Source organism: Falco naumanni, chromosome 2 (genome assembly GCF_017639655.2).
Source record: "Falco naumanni isolate bFalNau1 chromosome 2, bFalNau1.pat, whole genome shotgun sequence".
Classification (NCBI taxonomy): Eukaryota; Metazoa; Chordata; class Aves; order Falconiformes; family Falconidae; genus Falco; species Falco naumanni.
In genome coordinates this window covers 109,390,794-109,407,914 of record NC_054055.1, presented here as the reverse complement: position 1 = coordinate 109,407,914, position 17,121 = coordinate 109,390,794, and the positions used below count along the sequence as shown (strand labels likewise).

Genomic DNA, 17,121 nt, shown 5'->3' with positions numbered 1-17,121 from the left:
GCTTTGTTATCGATTTAAAACCATTATACATCAAGAAAAAAGCAAGGTGCAGAGAAAGAAAGAAAACTCCTCTTATGTACACATCTTTACTGCAAGATTGTCCGTACAAAAGATAAGAAATACCTCGGTGACTAAGGTGACAGTGTTTCACCCATACCAGACACTTTCAACTACTACGGGCTTTCCACTGCCTGGGCCTTTTTCAGATTCTAACCAAGGAAAACAATTGTACTTCCCCAGAATCCATGAGGAAAATGAGCCACTTAAAGTGTTCAAGCTGACGTGTTCTCCTAAACAGTGTCTGTCCCTCTCACTAGCCAAGACAGACCACTGTGCCTGACGAACCGACTGGTGTAACCTAGCAGGGCGTTATGCCACTACCTCCCACGTAAAAAAGGAAAGTTATCCTGGAAACTGAGGTCACAGTCCCAGCTTTCAAACCCAAGAAATAATAAAAATGTTTCACTCAAAATCACTGTGTAACCATATTCCAACAAAAATGTCTCCTCATACTAACAGCTGATAATCTGCATATTCCAAGGGCTATATGTGCATGTAAAACCTATGAAGAATTTCTCTTCAGGACAGTAATTTCTTTCATCATCATCAATTTCTTTCTTCCTTATAAAATAAAAACTAAGAAATTTTATATAAACTATCTCAAAAGTTTATATAAACTCAAAAGTGCTCTTCTGGACAAAACATAGGAATTCTAACCACACCTAAAGTTCCGTTTAATATCTGTCTGCTAATATACAAAGTGATCATGCTATTGTCTGCAAGGTTTAGGAGTTTACAATACCGTCAGTCACCAAGTGCAGTACATATAGCACTGAATAATTAATTTAAAAGGTTGAAGTCAGAGAGTTGCAATGAATTCTTTTGTTGTTTTTCCACACCTACGTTCTCCTAAATTATACTAGTGTGTGCCCATACACAGCAGATGGGGAACTTTTAGCATACATTATGATCTAAAAAATAATTCAAAGGATTAGCCAACATAAATTCTTCTGCAAGATTGCTGCTGATTTTAACTGCCTAAATAGGGGATATTTTTTCCTCAGATTCCCTTGTAGGGGTTGGTGGGGTTAGATTGTAACCGAAGCAGAGTGAGAGCCAGTGGAACTGTTTCCTTCCCACAAGCAACCTTCACATGGCTCAGCCTTGCTGGGCTGGTATGCTGCTCATAGGCTGACAGAAACCTGTTTCTGTCCCATTCATTTCATCAAGTGATATTGCATAAGGGGTGGGCAAGAGGCAGGCTGAAGTCCAATTAGTAGAAGCAAAGTCCTCCAGCAAGATGCAGGTGGATTAAGAAACTGCCAATTTTGAAAGCCAAGGCCACCTTCTACTTCTGTATACCAGATTAGGCAACAAGCCCAGCAGGGCCCAACAGGAGGATCACATTAAACAGGAAGAACTGGATGACATTGAAAAATAGTGTAGGTGATACTAGATGAAGTGGAATAACAGAAAGTGCAAGGTCATATGTTTACAAACTGATCACAGGGAACTTTACTGTAAAGTAGAAGCTTGTCTGTTACGAATTAGAGAGGAAGAGAAAGATCTGTATCAGATGACTATAGAATGACTGAGCTACCAAATGCTTAAAAAACAGTGAAACAGATCAAAGGACTGATAAATAAAAGTGAAGGTGGTTATTAACATTAGTTCATCACGCACAGCATGCAACTCTTGAAATACTATACGCAATCTACCCACCCATGACTAGAACAGGTGAAGAATGACTACTAGGATCAAGTAAATATTTTCCAAGACAACACGAGCTTTTCTTGTTTAATTTAGCAACAGCAGAAAGGAGGAGTGATACCACTGTGGTACATAAATACAAAAGAAAAAAAAACCCACACAACTGAACTAAAGGAAAATCAGATCACAAGAACAATCATAAATAAAGCATGTTTATGTTTTCATTGGAAACATCAGGACTATTTTTCTTACCATTCGAAGACCTAAGTTCCAAGACAGGCTTTCAACAGAAATAGGGAGTGGAGTGAGCTCAGGCATGAAGGGGAAAGCAATCAAACTGTTTTTGAAAGCACAGTTTGAAGTGTTTCTGAACAGAATTACAAAATATAGCTGTGCAGAATGCAGGGGACTCTGTGAGCCAGGGCTCCCAGTTCTCTACATCTCTATATCCCCTTTGTACAGTGGCAGAGAGTTCTACAAGACAGCAAAAAGTGACTGTGTATGCCTCCCTCTTCTAACATAATTTCCAAAGTATCAATATACATTCACATCATTGCCACTTGAAAAAATTCATTCAAGAGGAGTAGAACCATACCACCACTTAATTTCCTACATAATTTCCAAATAGTAGAAACTTACTCAAAATCTAACAACTGTGGGAGCACTGAAATGAAAGTACCATCAAAGCCATGATTAAATTTTAGTCCTCTAAAAACAGGAACAGGGGGAATAACCTCTCTGAACAAGGACATTGAATTTTTTTAAAAAAAAAAAAAAAAAAAAAAACACACAAAAAACCCCAACAAAACCCACCAAAAAAGAAGGATAAGGTTCTTACAAACAGACAAAATCATAATAAAAAACCTATAGACATACATATATGTGTGTATATATAAAGCACCCACCAATCACCCCAATAATTACTGTTAATTACCACAGTAATGAACTTCATTAGAATTGAGATCATGCAACATTTGCAAAGAATGGTCTGAAGTACCACTTCAAATGGGCACATTTTTTTTAAGCCTGACATCACTGAATAGTACACGTCTGAAACATATGCCAACAATAGCTAATATTTCAACTAACATTCAAATAATGCTTATAGGCTCCTGAGCAAAGGGAACAGTTGTAAAAATATAGTGTTATCTTGTTCTCCTTCATTTCCCAGAAGGACTAAAAATCAGAGAAATTTCAACCAGAAAAAAAAAATAAATATCAGTACACGATGATGCACACGCTAACAGATCAGCCGATAGCTGATCTCTTTCAAGGTTCCTGTGAAGTCATCAGTAGTTCCTTAGCTGTCAACATTTTATCAGGTCAAGCATTCAAAGATACATAAACAGCAGGATTTAATTTAAAAATATAAAATAAAAATCAAAGGCAAGGGGAAAAAAGGAAGCTGATAAAAATCAAATGAGAAAACATGCAAGTATTTTTTAGAAGCAGAATCAGATCGAGCACACTGCAAATAGCTTCTAAAAATGTAATAACAAAACTTCTTTTTTAGGTGGGTAAAGAAGCAAGAAGAATTTAGGGAATAAATCAGAGATCCTACAAAAAGCTTCTCAAACCATTTCTGGATGTGAGAAACTATTTCTCCTACCAGAACACTGATGATCCTAGACTGCAATGCAGCACATTGCAAAGACATACTAACTTGTTCTGAAGGAATTAATTCACATAGAGAACCAACTTTCAGCTGTTAAGGAAAATTTTCACTGGACTGGTGTACCCTTCTCAGCATACATAACCAGCTGAGCTTAAGCGCTCACAACCAACGCTCTTCTGGCACCCAAGTCTGCTTGTTTTGTGCAAACCTGCACTTTAGAGAGGTTTAGAGGTGCTGTGAACACCTACCAAACCAAAAACCAAACCAAAGAAATCTTGTAAGATTACCACAGTATGAAAAAGAGTGAGAAAAAGAAAATCGAGTAAGAACAAGGTCTGGAGAAACCTACAGGAACTGTACAGCTTGATGTTATGACTGAAATCATGTAAAATACCTTTGGATCTACCCTCAGTATGATAGTTCTTAAATGTGAGGAGTCATTAGCATTTCTAGCCTTGAACTGAATGTTTAAATATGCATGTCCAGGTGGAGATCAAAGGATTGAAATGAAGATGTGACAATGCAGTCACCTGTCTAAATCCTAGTGGGTGACGATGGGAAGTAATGGTTCTATCCATGTTGAAGGCATCAACGCTGAAGCACAGTCTTAAACAGTTTGTGAGAAATGTATTAATGACAGGAGATACAGTTTATCCTGATAAAGAGCATCTCAATCATAAAAATTCAAGTTCATTCTGGCTAGTGGTACAAAAATCACACCCTCTCAAATATCAGTATTCCAAGTGATTCCAGAAGCAGTAGAAACACATACTCAGCTAAAAGCTCTAAAAGCTAAACCAATAAAGTAGATAATCAGAACTACTTTTTTGGCTCAAAAATAAATTTTGCAATGAGACATCAGTCAGGTCTTGATTCATCTGATACGGGTTCACTCATTGGTACTTATTAACCTCTAATTTCTAATAGTGACTGTAAGAATTAAATTATGTCCTATACAGAAACGTGGTATATTAGGTAATGGTTTTTAACAATAGTATTCCCAATGGCTTCATTCCAATCCACACAAATAGCTTATTGCAAGCTTCAGAAGTACAAAGTTTGAAGCGTTCGCCCTTACCTTAGGAAATCTCCCTTTTCTTTAATTATATAATCAGATATATTTTTATTTATTTTCTTCTACAAGGGGAACTTTATTTTCATTGTGTGTTGTGATAATAGCTGCAGTTCATTATATTTCTTCATAGAGAAACAGAGTAAGAAAAAGTATGATGCTTTTAAATGTCCTGATATGGCTCATCCACAGGACTACAGTCTCCAGCATTTCAATTTCTACAGTAATTACATCTGTCTTGATGAAAGCAAAAGACTGCCAGCTCAGACAGGAAGCTTTTCACACTCTGTTTAGAAGGATGAGGGTGAGAGGGGTGGAAGTAAATGAACAGGATGTACTCTATACATGTGAAAGAAACCCCAAAGCAAATCAGACTTTCAAATTACCAGAAACAGAATTTATAACAATTTTTATATTTAAGTCATATGTTGAACTGAAACTAGATGAAAAAAATCATCCACCCATTTTACAGTCACATACTTCGTGTTTTTTTAATCCTATTTTACAGGAGGTCTTTAACCCCAAATATCTCAAGTGATATTGTTAATTCCATTATTATGAACACATTGCAGCCTTTTGCACATGCTCCAGCAAGTAGTCATTAGTATTATGATACAAAGATGAATGCATAGCATATAGTTTATATCTCTCAGCCTTTATTCACTGGATATTAAAACATACGCGTTTTATTCCTCAAATTACTGTTTCTCATGTTTAAAGTCTGGCTTATGCTTGCTTTGGAATACACCTATGACTCTTCACATTAAACTCTGTGTACTACTATAACCTCTCTTGTTACAGATAAAAACATAATTCAGTTTTGGATCTAACATAAACAGAATCATTATGTTTGGAGAGTGTTCCAAAGCCTGCTATTCAAGCAATCTGTGACATATAAATAATGCAAGACCTCTTCTTTCTCCAAATGACTTCAGTTCAAGCACAGACTCAGAAAGATGGAAGCCCAAATTTATACTGCCATTACAAAATTCAATCTATTTTTGGTTCTCCAATTGAATTATGACTCAGTCTTCCACTGTTTTCTATTAGCACCAACCCACATACTCCTACCCTTTGCCAATCCATGCAGAAAAGAATCTTATTTGTGAATATTCCTCTGCTTTATTCTTATACTAAAATGGCAGCAAATGCCAGCTAATCTGAAAAGCCTCAGGTTTTCTTTTAAAGGAAAGTAAGGTAGAAAATTGGTCTTTTTTTCCCCTCCCTTGACCTCTGACCTTTGAACCACAATCTTCTTGCCACTAAAGCATTCAACACCTCATTTAATCTCTCCTCGCTGCACTGGCACAGCACTGGAAAAGGAAAAGGGAAAAAAATAATCTGGAGACTTCATCAATTTTTCATGAATTTTCATTTAGGCCAAAGCCCCCTCTTACAGTGGTCGATAGATCAAGCTGCTGTCACATATTTAACACCTGGGGCTACAGCTGCTATCTCCAGGGGCTGCCGCTGACTCCAGCTAGATCAGAGGCAGCCCGAGTCCGTGCAGGGACCATCATGCTCTCTCTCTTGCTTACATGTGGCACCCCAGTGCTTGCCACTGAAATCCGAGCTACAGTCGCTACTGCAAATGTGTCTCCTGATATTCCCAAGGGAAAACTCCGCCACATAGGTTCAATCGTGTCATTTCATATGTTGTGAAAAAACCCCGTGGTTTTATTCTAAAACTTCTGGCTTTCAAATATGAAAGGAGTTTCATGAAAGACCAAACTATTTTGAGCCTACTTCCCTTTCTAAAATCCTCCGAAGAAAACCTGAGCATCAACATATTTCTAATAATGCCAACCCTTGTTCAGTTTCAATAAAAGAATTCTAACGCACAAGATCAAAAGAAAGACATTTCACTCTTGAATACAATTCTTTGTAGTTGTGTTATGACTAGAACATTTGCTTGTAATGATTTAACCGTATAATGTACAAAAACTCCATCAGAATTTGCCACATATGCAGTGGAAGAATGTTTTTGCTGCTAGAATTACCATTGTTTTTTCCTTCTGAGGAAACTGTTGCTGGAAAAAGTAAGCCAGACAAAGCACACCACGGATTAATGCATTAAAAAAGGATGGAACAGAATAGGTCATATCAATCCTAAACTGTGCCTTCAAATACAAACTCCTATTTCTTCCTAAAAGTCTTACGGAATAAAGATTTTCTAAATTAAAGGCAAAAAAATTTCTAAAAGCTCATTCTTTATGTTAATGATGTTTTTAAAGTAACTTGCCATATCACAGTTCTTTGCAGTTTCACTGTCACAGAGAAGTTTTTCTGAAGACATCAGCACAGAAGTAACTGCCCTTGATTGTATGCATGTCTGAATAGGCATGGATTTAAAAGGGTACTTAAATGCTTTGGATGGGCTGGCGCCTAAATTCAGCATGTTTGGGAAAGGTGTCAAGTGCTACTCCATCAAAAAGAGCTTAGGGCCCTCAGCAACTTGCAAAAAATCACTCCAAAAAACCAAGGGGTAAAACAATAGCATTCAGGATGGGCCACACTATGCTCTGAGTCACTGTATGCCCCAACTGAATCTCACTTAAGAGCGTTTCTTCTATTTTTACACATAAATGTGGATACATCAGAAGATTTTCAATCCCACTGCTTTTGTGGCAGGTGCCATTGAGGAGTGGAAATTAAAAAAAAAGGAAATGGAAGAGGACGAACCGCAATTAACACTGCTTATCATCCAAATGCATAAGCATGAACACTCTTAACTACATAAAACTAATAAATATTTCTTCATAAATCATTCAAGAGTTGCAAGTACATATTATTGGTGACTGACAATTTAATAAGCAAAGCAAAACAATTTCTGATTCTTCCACTAAAACAGCAGACTCAAGCATTTTAAGCCTGTAAAAAGCAGCAGTCTGCCTAATGGCACAATTTGAGGCCACCTACAGTCAGATCACAATCCAGACCCCTGTTGTCAGCAAAGGACAACCGTCCTCTTTCTGGTGATGAAAACAGCTTGGTTTAGTGTGGAAAGAGCAGTTTTCAACACCATTACAGCGAGCACAAGTAAGACGCGATGGCACGCAGCTGGTCCTTGTAGCCCCTGGACAGGGCTGCAGTATCAGGCAACAACCGTTTTCAGCAGCAGTTGAGAACAGGTGAATGAGGATGTGGTGCTGACAAGAGCCTGTCAGCAGCAACTCATTTCCCCAGTGTGCAAGTGGGCTGCTACAGACCTGCCAGTCTCCTTCAGCCCAGAAATGCTGACATTCGAAAAACAGTTAAAAGTCTTAAAATAATTATCTGAAAGTCACTTGAAAACTTGATTTAGAAGCAAAAATCCTATTTTAAAGGGTATCAAAGCCAAGGGAAACCAGGTAGATTTGCTCTCATCCTCCAAAGGATGCCTTTTGATACATGCCAAGCACTGCCATGTGCTTTTAAAGCCAGTAAACATAAAACCAGTAGAGTCTCTAAAATTAAATAAACAAGCAACATACATATTATTTTTTTTCTTTGATGAAGATCATCCTGTAATCACAGCCATGGTGTGGCTTAAAGAAAGACAACACACTGCTGAAGTGGAACAGGAGTGCCTGCTTTAGGCTGCTAAACCATTTAACTGAGGAATTCAGTCAGTCAAATTTCAAAGTCATGAAAACAGTTAAATAATCTGGTGTCAGGTGCACGTTGCTATTCCAAAAACTATGGCTACGGTTTCAGATGTCCATTTAGCATTCTATGATCATGCTCTAAAATACCTCTGACTATGAAACGCAGGTTTATTATTTTTAAAGTCTTGTACTATCTCACATACGGTTCATGCGTGACCTGCCACCAGCTACAGTGGTTAAAACAGTAACTCCAGAGATGGGGATACTGTAACAAGAGTCTCTCAACAGTCAATGAAGTAGAGATCAGTGAAAACTGACAAAATCTGGAGCCCTTTTAAACTTCAAAATAATCAGTCACTTTAATTTGATGAATCAAGGTATAACTTGAACACTCTTCTGAACTTCCACAGCACATGTCTGAATCTCAACAGGATTGAAATAAAGATTTCAAAGTGTTTATGCCTCTCTTTTAGGATTTCTCAACAGACAGTATTAAAACCACATATACAGAAATAATCCAGTAAATTTGTCTAGTCATACTCACCCAGATTTCAGCCTTCCTTAAACTGATGGTCTTCTTAATTCCTAAATACCTACCAAAACTGAATAACATTCTGCAATGCCTTTATTGGCAAATAAACATTCAAGGCAGGGATAAGTGTGTATCAAAACTGTTCTCTTTTTTCTTCTTTTTTTTTTTTTTTAACAGTTCTGAATCTAATTATGACAAAGGTAGTGAACAAGCCTGTGCTACTTGGCTTACACCATCACCTACATATTTAAAACATGGCATTTTCTGCAGTTTCTGAAAAGGCTGGAGCCTCAAGATCACCCTACATTAGCTACAGAAGTCTGCAGACTGCATCAGAAACAAATATTTCTCTTTTCCCCTCTCTTTCAAACGAGCATACCTTCTAAAGTGTACTTAAATCCATTCTTTATCAACTAAGCAATACAAGTTTGTGCTAAAATTCTACTTCAGCCAAATACATTTTAGTGCAACTACCACCAGATGAAGCGCTGGGATGGAAAAATTGAAGTCTAGCAAGGAGAGATTGTTCATAAATCTGCTAGAACGCACCTGTGTGTAAAGACACACAGCTATCCTTGGCTGATATTCTGAATAAAAGGATTAGTGTTTGTTCAACCCATATAACTAAACAGCAAAAGGTAATATGCAATGCATTGTATTTTATGTATGATGAGCTTGTTTGCTATGTGAATAATGAATGTCTCTGCTTACTCTACTGGAAGCAGATCATGCATGCCAGGTGGTCTCTGAAAGAGCAATGACGACTGCTCTGTTAAGACAAAGAGAATCGATAAAGAATAAGACTGCTCAGGGTGATATGAGAAATGGCCAACAATTTCACTTGCCATTCACATAATGAATGAGGCCTGCATCAAACTTATGATAGAGGGAGCATATATTGAAGTTTCCAGCACTATGGAACATGAGTCACCGAGAAGCTGTCTGCTTCTGTTGAGGTAACAGATGACTAGATAGAGAGAAACAGACAGTATACGTTACATTAAATGAAGGGTAATTTTCCACATTAGTTCAGGAGAACCAACTTTAGTCATAATTTAAAAATCAGATTATTCTTCAGAGGAAGGTTAGCCCTTGTCCATGTTTATGCCAATCATGATTATACACTGGCTAGAGCCTTGCTGCCGTATAAATCATGTATTCTGTACGGTCACTGCTACTGTATAAACGCATGTAAAAATGCCTTGAATACGAGCTATAGCTAATGACAGAGCCCCATACTTACCTACATTTGTTATCTCCCAGACTGCTAAGCGTGTGCAAGTGCTGGATGACAGCATAGAAACTACTATAAAGTTTTACACAGTGCTAATCATACAAAACTACTCACATGCCACTTCCAGAGATGCATTGCGACTCACAGCTTCTCCAAGATAGTTCCTTGCTACGCAAACATAACTTCCTTCATCAGGTTTACTCCTGCGTCCATGCACAATACGTAAGAAAAATAAAGATCCGCTGGGCAGCAGCATGCGGTGAGAACGCGGATCATCCTTGTCCGTTTCCACTCGCTCTCCATCCTTGTACCACTCAATAGTGGGAGTTGGCCGTCCTTCAGCTTTACAGTTCAGAGTGGTTGGCTCTCCTTTAGAGACTATCACATCTGAAGGATGCTCAACAATCCGTGGTGGAAAGTCCTCCTGGCGGAGACGGGATCCTAAAGAAAAAGAAGAGGAAAAAAGGATTTTTTTTTTACTTCAGGCTTCACACAAAATACTCTTTTAATGCCACAAAAATTAAAAAAAAAAAAAAAAGAAAAAAAAAGAAAATGCAAAAACCTGCACACATCTGGTATTTTGTCAGGTATCAGAGACAGTATCAGACATTTTCTAAGCTAAAAACCTGAGTTGGACTACAGATACACACCTCTAAGGTATTATCAAATTCCTACCACACGCAGGCTTAAAGGAAAATATCTAACAGATACATGCATGATGATGATCTTGTTCTGATAATTTTTCTGTTTACATTTGCTGCTAGATCCTTATGTGCTTTTGGATCCCACTGATGGCTACTGCTCTCCCACTCTTATCTTCCAGAGTCAATAGATGGACATCCAAAAACACTAAAAACACTGTTTTACCACCCATTGGTTAACAGTTCTTTGTAGTTTTGTATCCTTTTTCCACAAACAGCCCAAGTATGGAAGCAGAGGAAAAATCAACAAACACTCCCCAAACAAACAAATACACGCAAGTGAAATTCCTTTCTTCGTAAACTTCTAGTATAACAACTGGCAACTTTATCTATGCAAAGTGTCCAAAACATTAATGAGCTTTACTATAATTTGGAAATCTCAGATGTGAACTGCACTTTAGAAATTTTCAATGGATTGCATGCATATACATACAAACGTAACACAGGCATACATGTGCTTCTAAGTGCATTGAAAACACCAGTGTCTTGGAAATCATTTATAATGATTATAAGGGTCCGTTACCCTTTTTCTTCTCTACACATTCATTCTTTCCTTCACTTTGCTTTTCAGTGTTCATCATCTTTTATCTGCAAATGTACTAACACATCTGCAGTATCCCTAAATTACTACCAATACTGCATCACAACCCTGGTTACGTGGTTACTGAGAGTTGAACACGTCCAGCATTTCTGAATCTGGAACCCTGGATTATCCTTGAGTGTGCTCCAGGGGCTCAGTCTGAGTGCAGCATACCTTGGAAAGCGTGGTTATACTTTTTCCACTTCCCCGCCCCGCCCCCCCTCTCCCTCAGTACTAAGGATTATGTAAAGAAATTAATCTCTATATCACTGGAAAGTAATACAACCCCAAACACTTTCTTCTTTCAACTGGCCACCAGAATACTATTTTTCCCTTTATAATACTGATGAGGAATATGCCATCATTAAGCCTTCTCAGCTATTAGGACTACTAGGTATTGATACTACCAAGGTACTACAGTACTAATTTTGTGCCCTCTACCACATCAACTTTCTGCCTTGCCCTGTACTTCTCTGTGCAGCCACTTCAACCCTCTGCCCTTCTGCCTTTATGTATTTCCTTTACATTCAGTTGCCTTCCCACTGCCTGGGGCAGGGAAGCAGCAGAGTTGAAAGTTTTGCTCCACCTTCTCCAACAGAGCCTTACCCTGTCACTCAAGCCTGGAATAAGGAAGAGAGGTGCTGGCAGAGGGGAAACCCTATAGAAGTAAGGTATGTAGAAGAGATTTGTGCTGCGTTCGCTGCCCTGGAGAAAGTTCCAGTGCCACTCTTCCATTACAGCCTTCACCATGTAGTGCAATTTCACTAAGAAAAGTCACAGCACCCCAAATCTCCACTGAACTCTTGTCAAAAATAATTCAACGGTATCACAACACTAGCCAAATTTTGCAAGACCCTTCTTCTGAAAAAAATAATAATACTTTCACAATTCTTATGCTCCTCATTATTGCTATTAACAAATTGCAGAGATGAGTAAATCATAGAATCGTTTAGGCTGGAAAAGACCTTTGAGATCATCAAGCTCAACCTTTAACCCAGGTTAACTGCCAAGTCCATCACTAAACCACGTCCACCACATCTATATGATTCTTAAAAAATTCCAGGGATAGTGATTCTACCACCTCCCTGGGCAGCCTGGTCCAATGCTCGACTACCCTTTCAGAAGACGTTCTTCCTAATATCCAATCTAAAACTCCTTTGGCACAACTTCAGGCTGTTTCCTCTTGTCCTGTCACTTGTTATCCGGGAGAAGAGACCAACCCCCTCCTGCCTACAGCCTCCTTTCAGGCAGCTGCAGAGAGCAATAAGGTCCCCCTTGAGCCTCCTCCTCTCCAGGCTGAGCACCCCCAGTTCCCTCAGCTGCTCTTCATAAGACCTGTGCTCCAGACCCTTCACCAGCTTCGTTGCTCTTCTCTGGACACGCTCCAGCACCTCGCTGTCCCTCTTGTAGTCAGGGGCCCAAAAACTCAACACAGTAGTTGAGGTGCAGCCTCACCAGTGCTGAGTACAGGGGGACTATCACTGCTTTAGTCCTGCTGCCCACATTGTTCCAGATACCACCCAGGCTGCTGTTGGCCTCCTTGGCCCCCTGGGCACACTGCTGGCTCATGCCCAGCCGGCTGTCAACCAGCACCCCCAGGCCCTTTCCCACCAGGCAGCTTCCCAGCCACTCTGCCCCCAGCCTGTAGCGTTGGGGGGGGGGGTGGGTTGTGACCCAAGTGCAGGACTCAGCACTTCTTGTTGAACCAAAATGAAATGCAAGAACAGTGTCACCCAACAGAAAAATCAAAGCCCAGAACTCCTAATTTCAGCATCAATCATTCAGGTATTCTTCATTACTGCATATTTAATTAAATTATATTAGCCTGACAGTTTTTCTGCAATATCACAGTAGCTCGTGTCTCTACAGTGCTTCTCATAAAAATAAAGTCAGCTCTCCTAATTGCTAGAGAAATCATCTTCTCTAGCATGGATCCTAAAAATCCTTTGAGTGGAGTTGCCATGCTAGCACAATTGCACTGCACTTCTTAAATACAAGGTGTATCAGCTTCTGTAGATTAGTGAAACATTTGTCTCAATTTTCTGATCAGCAGTTTTGCTGAGTCATAGAAAAGTGATTTAACATCAGTATCAGGCACTACATATTTCAAAATACCATCAGTGCTTCATTCACTCCAAAAGGTATGAGGAAAGGAATAAGGATCCATTCTACAGAGTGAATCCACCTTCAGACTTCTGTTATACTAACACTCAGGTTATTTGTACACAATTCCATAGCAATGAAGTGTTACATTACTGCACAAATGGACTTTTCCAGTGGCTATCAGATTCTATTACCAGTACAGCAAAGGTATCCATAATCTGTACTGCCAGTACACAAAAAACACCCCACAATTTACACTTAAGCACAGATAAACTTAGAGAACATTTATAAAAGAAAGATGTGTTTTATTCTCCCTTCTGTTGACTAAAGACTTTTAAAAGGTAACAGGAGAATTTGTAGTTAAGAAGTATCTCTAGACCATGACCCCATACACAACATCAAAAAAGACTGAAATCACCATTAAAGTAAAAGATTAAAAATTTCACAGTACTTGGGACTAAAAAGCAAACTTCATACATTAGCTAGAGACATATAAATATATGCCCCACACAAGTTTACCAACTTTGTTGCTTATTCTCAAAAGAAACAAACAAAAGCTCACTAGTTGAGTAGAGTAATTTCTACTAATAGTATCAGGAAGAACAAAAAAAAAAAAGCTGAGATGTTTCTGAAACTTTAGAGGGACTTATGCTGGAGAAGAAAACAGATGCAACTAAATTTTGATAAGTAGTTAGCAGGGTCTAACAACGTTAGTAGCAAACAATTTAAATGCAAACCCAAAATACCAGTTCTCTTACACACAAAGGCTTCTTGACAATGTTCAAAGCTCAGAGTAGTGCATTCTACAGAGAATTACAGTCCACACTGAATCCTTTGAAAAGCGCTTCCTCCTTAAAGAATTAAACCTTCCACCTTGCACAGCTCAATGCAAAACCCCTCCTCAGGTCATAACATGACTGATTCTTCTTCCTTCAGTACTGATGTTAATCACAAAACTGATGTTTACCTCACTCTATCCTAATTAAGCAATTTGTACACAAGAGAGGGTTGATACTGGTCAGCAGAGACCATGCCAGTCAGACAGGAGAAAGGCTTAGGTGACGCTCTGAGGTGGGGTGGGGGGTGGTGGGGGTGGTGGTGGTGGGGGGGGGGGGGGTGTCACACCATGCATTCTTGTGGTGGCTGGGTCGTGCCTTCAGCTATCTAGTGCTGCAAGTTATTTCCTGCAACATGCACCTATAGAGGAGGGAAGAAACACACACAAGAAATCAGAGCGCACAGACAGCAGACTCCCTCCTTCAAAACCAAACTGAGCACAAACAGCTATACCAAAAGGATGCCCCGATTTAGAAAGGAGGAAAACCAAAAATTTGATTCCATTGCCTCTCTTGCGGACACAGACGCCACCCATGTGCCAGAAAGTGACACCCCTAAATGTTGTTTTCCTAGTTGAGTTTTGATTCTTTCACTGTGGCTTCCCCCTAACACACAGACCTCCCAGTACTCTTGCAAATGTAACTTGATTTAGAAAGAACAGAAGAATTAGTAACCCCCTGAGCTAACTGGGCAGAAGAATATACTTTTCCTTTTAGTGGAGGGTGAGATGGAACCATGATCTACTCGAGATGATAGGCAGTTGCACTGGAACAGGCAGCTGATGTTGTATTCTGAACTACCCGTGCAGCTTCCTTCTCTGTTCTTCCCTCAAGGATTTCCAGTTACAGGAATACCTCATGCATGTATAGAGCATGTGAGTAACCCCTGAGTTTAAGAGCCCCTAAGTAGTCGTTACTATGATGGACAGCAATGACTTGAAATGAGCTGTTAGATGGTGTCGAGCAAAAGCGTGCCTTTGGAAAAAATACCCTGCAGTATCATGAGTAACTGAAAGCTGCCATGAAGCTGCACCTATGAAAAGGAGAGCATTAACACTTACCTGAATGCATACTTGGAGTACTCTAATACTTACTGTACATTAAAGTTCACATGTAATAACCAGTCATCTGCAATAGCTATATCTTGATCAGTTTCATATACACCACACCAACTAAGTCACAGAGAGTTTTAGGCTCATCTTTTTGCTTATTACTTCACAGAATAATTAAAATCAGTGTTCAAAACTAAAAAATACCCCAAAACATACATAAAAAGAGGTAATGTCCAAGTCCATTATAGCATGCTACCCTTGATACTAATGTTTCCTTGTTCATACTGCAGCATTAAACAAAAAGTTACTTAGGTTACTCCAACGAAAGTCAAGAATTAAGCCATCTCTGATCAGCTTACCTCTCTATATTTTTATCTTTCTGTATCTTTAAAACCTTGTCTTGTTTCACAAATATTCCTGCCACAGTGTAATTCACAATTTCAATTCATTACTGAACATAATTCAGCAGTAAAAAAGATTATGTCATACAAAAGCAAAAAAAGAGCAGTGATTTTATCACACTTCTAATATCTGCCACAACATGATATACTCCTACATTAGTGCTAATACAAAAACAAGAGAGAAAAAAACAGGTGAAATTATAAAAGGATTAGGTATGATGACATTCTATCTTGATGCTATCAGGCAGAGCATAAAAAGCACAGAAAATAAGTACAGCATTCAACATAACCTCAGCGTCACCCAGAACACAGCTCATCACAGATCACAGCCATATACGTGTGATTGTTAGTTTTGTGTGTGAGAATCTAAGCTAGAAAAAGATGGATGGGGATGGTTTTCACGATGTGGGGGAAGTATATAAAAAAAAGAATTTATAGTCTTTGGGTTTCAATATGGGGGTGGGGTGGGTGTGCGGGGGTACAGGTCCAAATACATCAAAACTTAAAAAGTAATTCTGCCTTAATGCTGTTGAATTTCCAAATAAAGTTTTCCTAAGACCATGCTATAGCCAAACCCACCACATCTGTCTACTACACAGCTCAGTGTTCTCTCCTTCAAACAGGTTGTTGTTTGTTTTTGTTTTGTTTTTTAACGGGGATAAGGCAAAGAAGGAACAACGCAGCATCTGCAAGGCAGCTTCTGATATCTACTGATTAGAAAACTATTAGAAATAGTTTTAGACTATTAAAATAATAGTAAGTAATAGAAATAGTAAACTTAAAACTATTAGAAATAATTCAGACTCTTCCAGAAAATATGGCTTTGGAACAGATGTGAACGGATGTAAATGTCACAGTACAGCGGATGGTAACAGAGATAGAACACCTAACATAGGTGAGATGCTCAGACAGTATTTCGTTAGTAACATAAGTTACTACGTTTCATAGTCCTCAGTGGGTAAACCAGAACTACTGCCAAGTAGCCGGAGACAACTGATGGAATTGTATTAATGCACCGCTTAATCCCGCATCTTAATTTTTCATTTTAACAAATTAAACTGTTTTCACTACTTTTTTCCCCCAGGTAAACAGCAAAGTAAGACTATACTGCTAATTGTTTGCCATTATTCACCTTCATCCTGTTTTCTATTGTTCAAATTCACAAGCCAGCACTGAGTTAAGAGAAAAAGATTTGAAAACTAAATATTAAAAAAAAAGTCATATTCAAAAGCTACTTAGCTAATAGCAACATTTATTTCAGTGAAAAGCTCCATGAAATTTTCCAGTCACTGTATGGAGTAAATAAACAGTAGAACACTGAATCAGCTAAGCCTAGCTTTTACATTATTTCATTTTTGCTTCTACTGGTAGATACTAGTACTTCTACTGAAATGTAGAATTGTTCCATATTTCATCAAGAATATATCCGAAATTCCTATGGTAAAATGTAAGTTACAGTCTACAGTTAATGAAAACTAAAACGTGGCTCATGAAATCCTGTATTAAGTTGTTCATTAAGTGTTAATGCTATTCTGTTGCATGTTTACTTGTGAATAAAGTCATCATTTTAAAGTGTATATCAAATTATCAGCTTTCATTGTCTAAGATACTGTAAGACAATGCTCTGTCACTCTAAGACACAAAGCTTTCATTTTCAGATACCAAAGCATGGTAACTACTGATAATTGCTGACTTGAT

The 17,121-nt window shown here is 38.6% G+C and overlaps 1 protein-coding gene across 9 annotated transcripts in view; it reads right to left on the bottom strand.

Moving 5' to 3' along the window:
• The window catches only part of ROBO2 (roundabout guidance receptor 2), a 476,615-nt gene that overhangs the window by 414,735 nt on the left and 44,759 nt on the right, over nt 1-17,121 (bottom strand). For all 9 annotated transcript variants that reach the window (XM_040582899.1, XM_040582900.1, XM_040582903.1 and 6 more), the window contains exon 2: nt 9,865-10,191. In XM_040582899.1, coding sequence (XP_040438833.1) covers nt 9,865-10,191 — 327 coding nt within the window. The remainder of the gene's footprint in view (nt 1-9,864; nt 10,192-17,121) is intronic.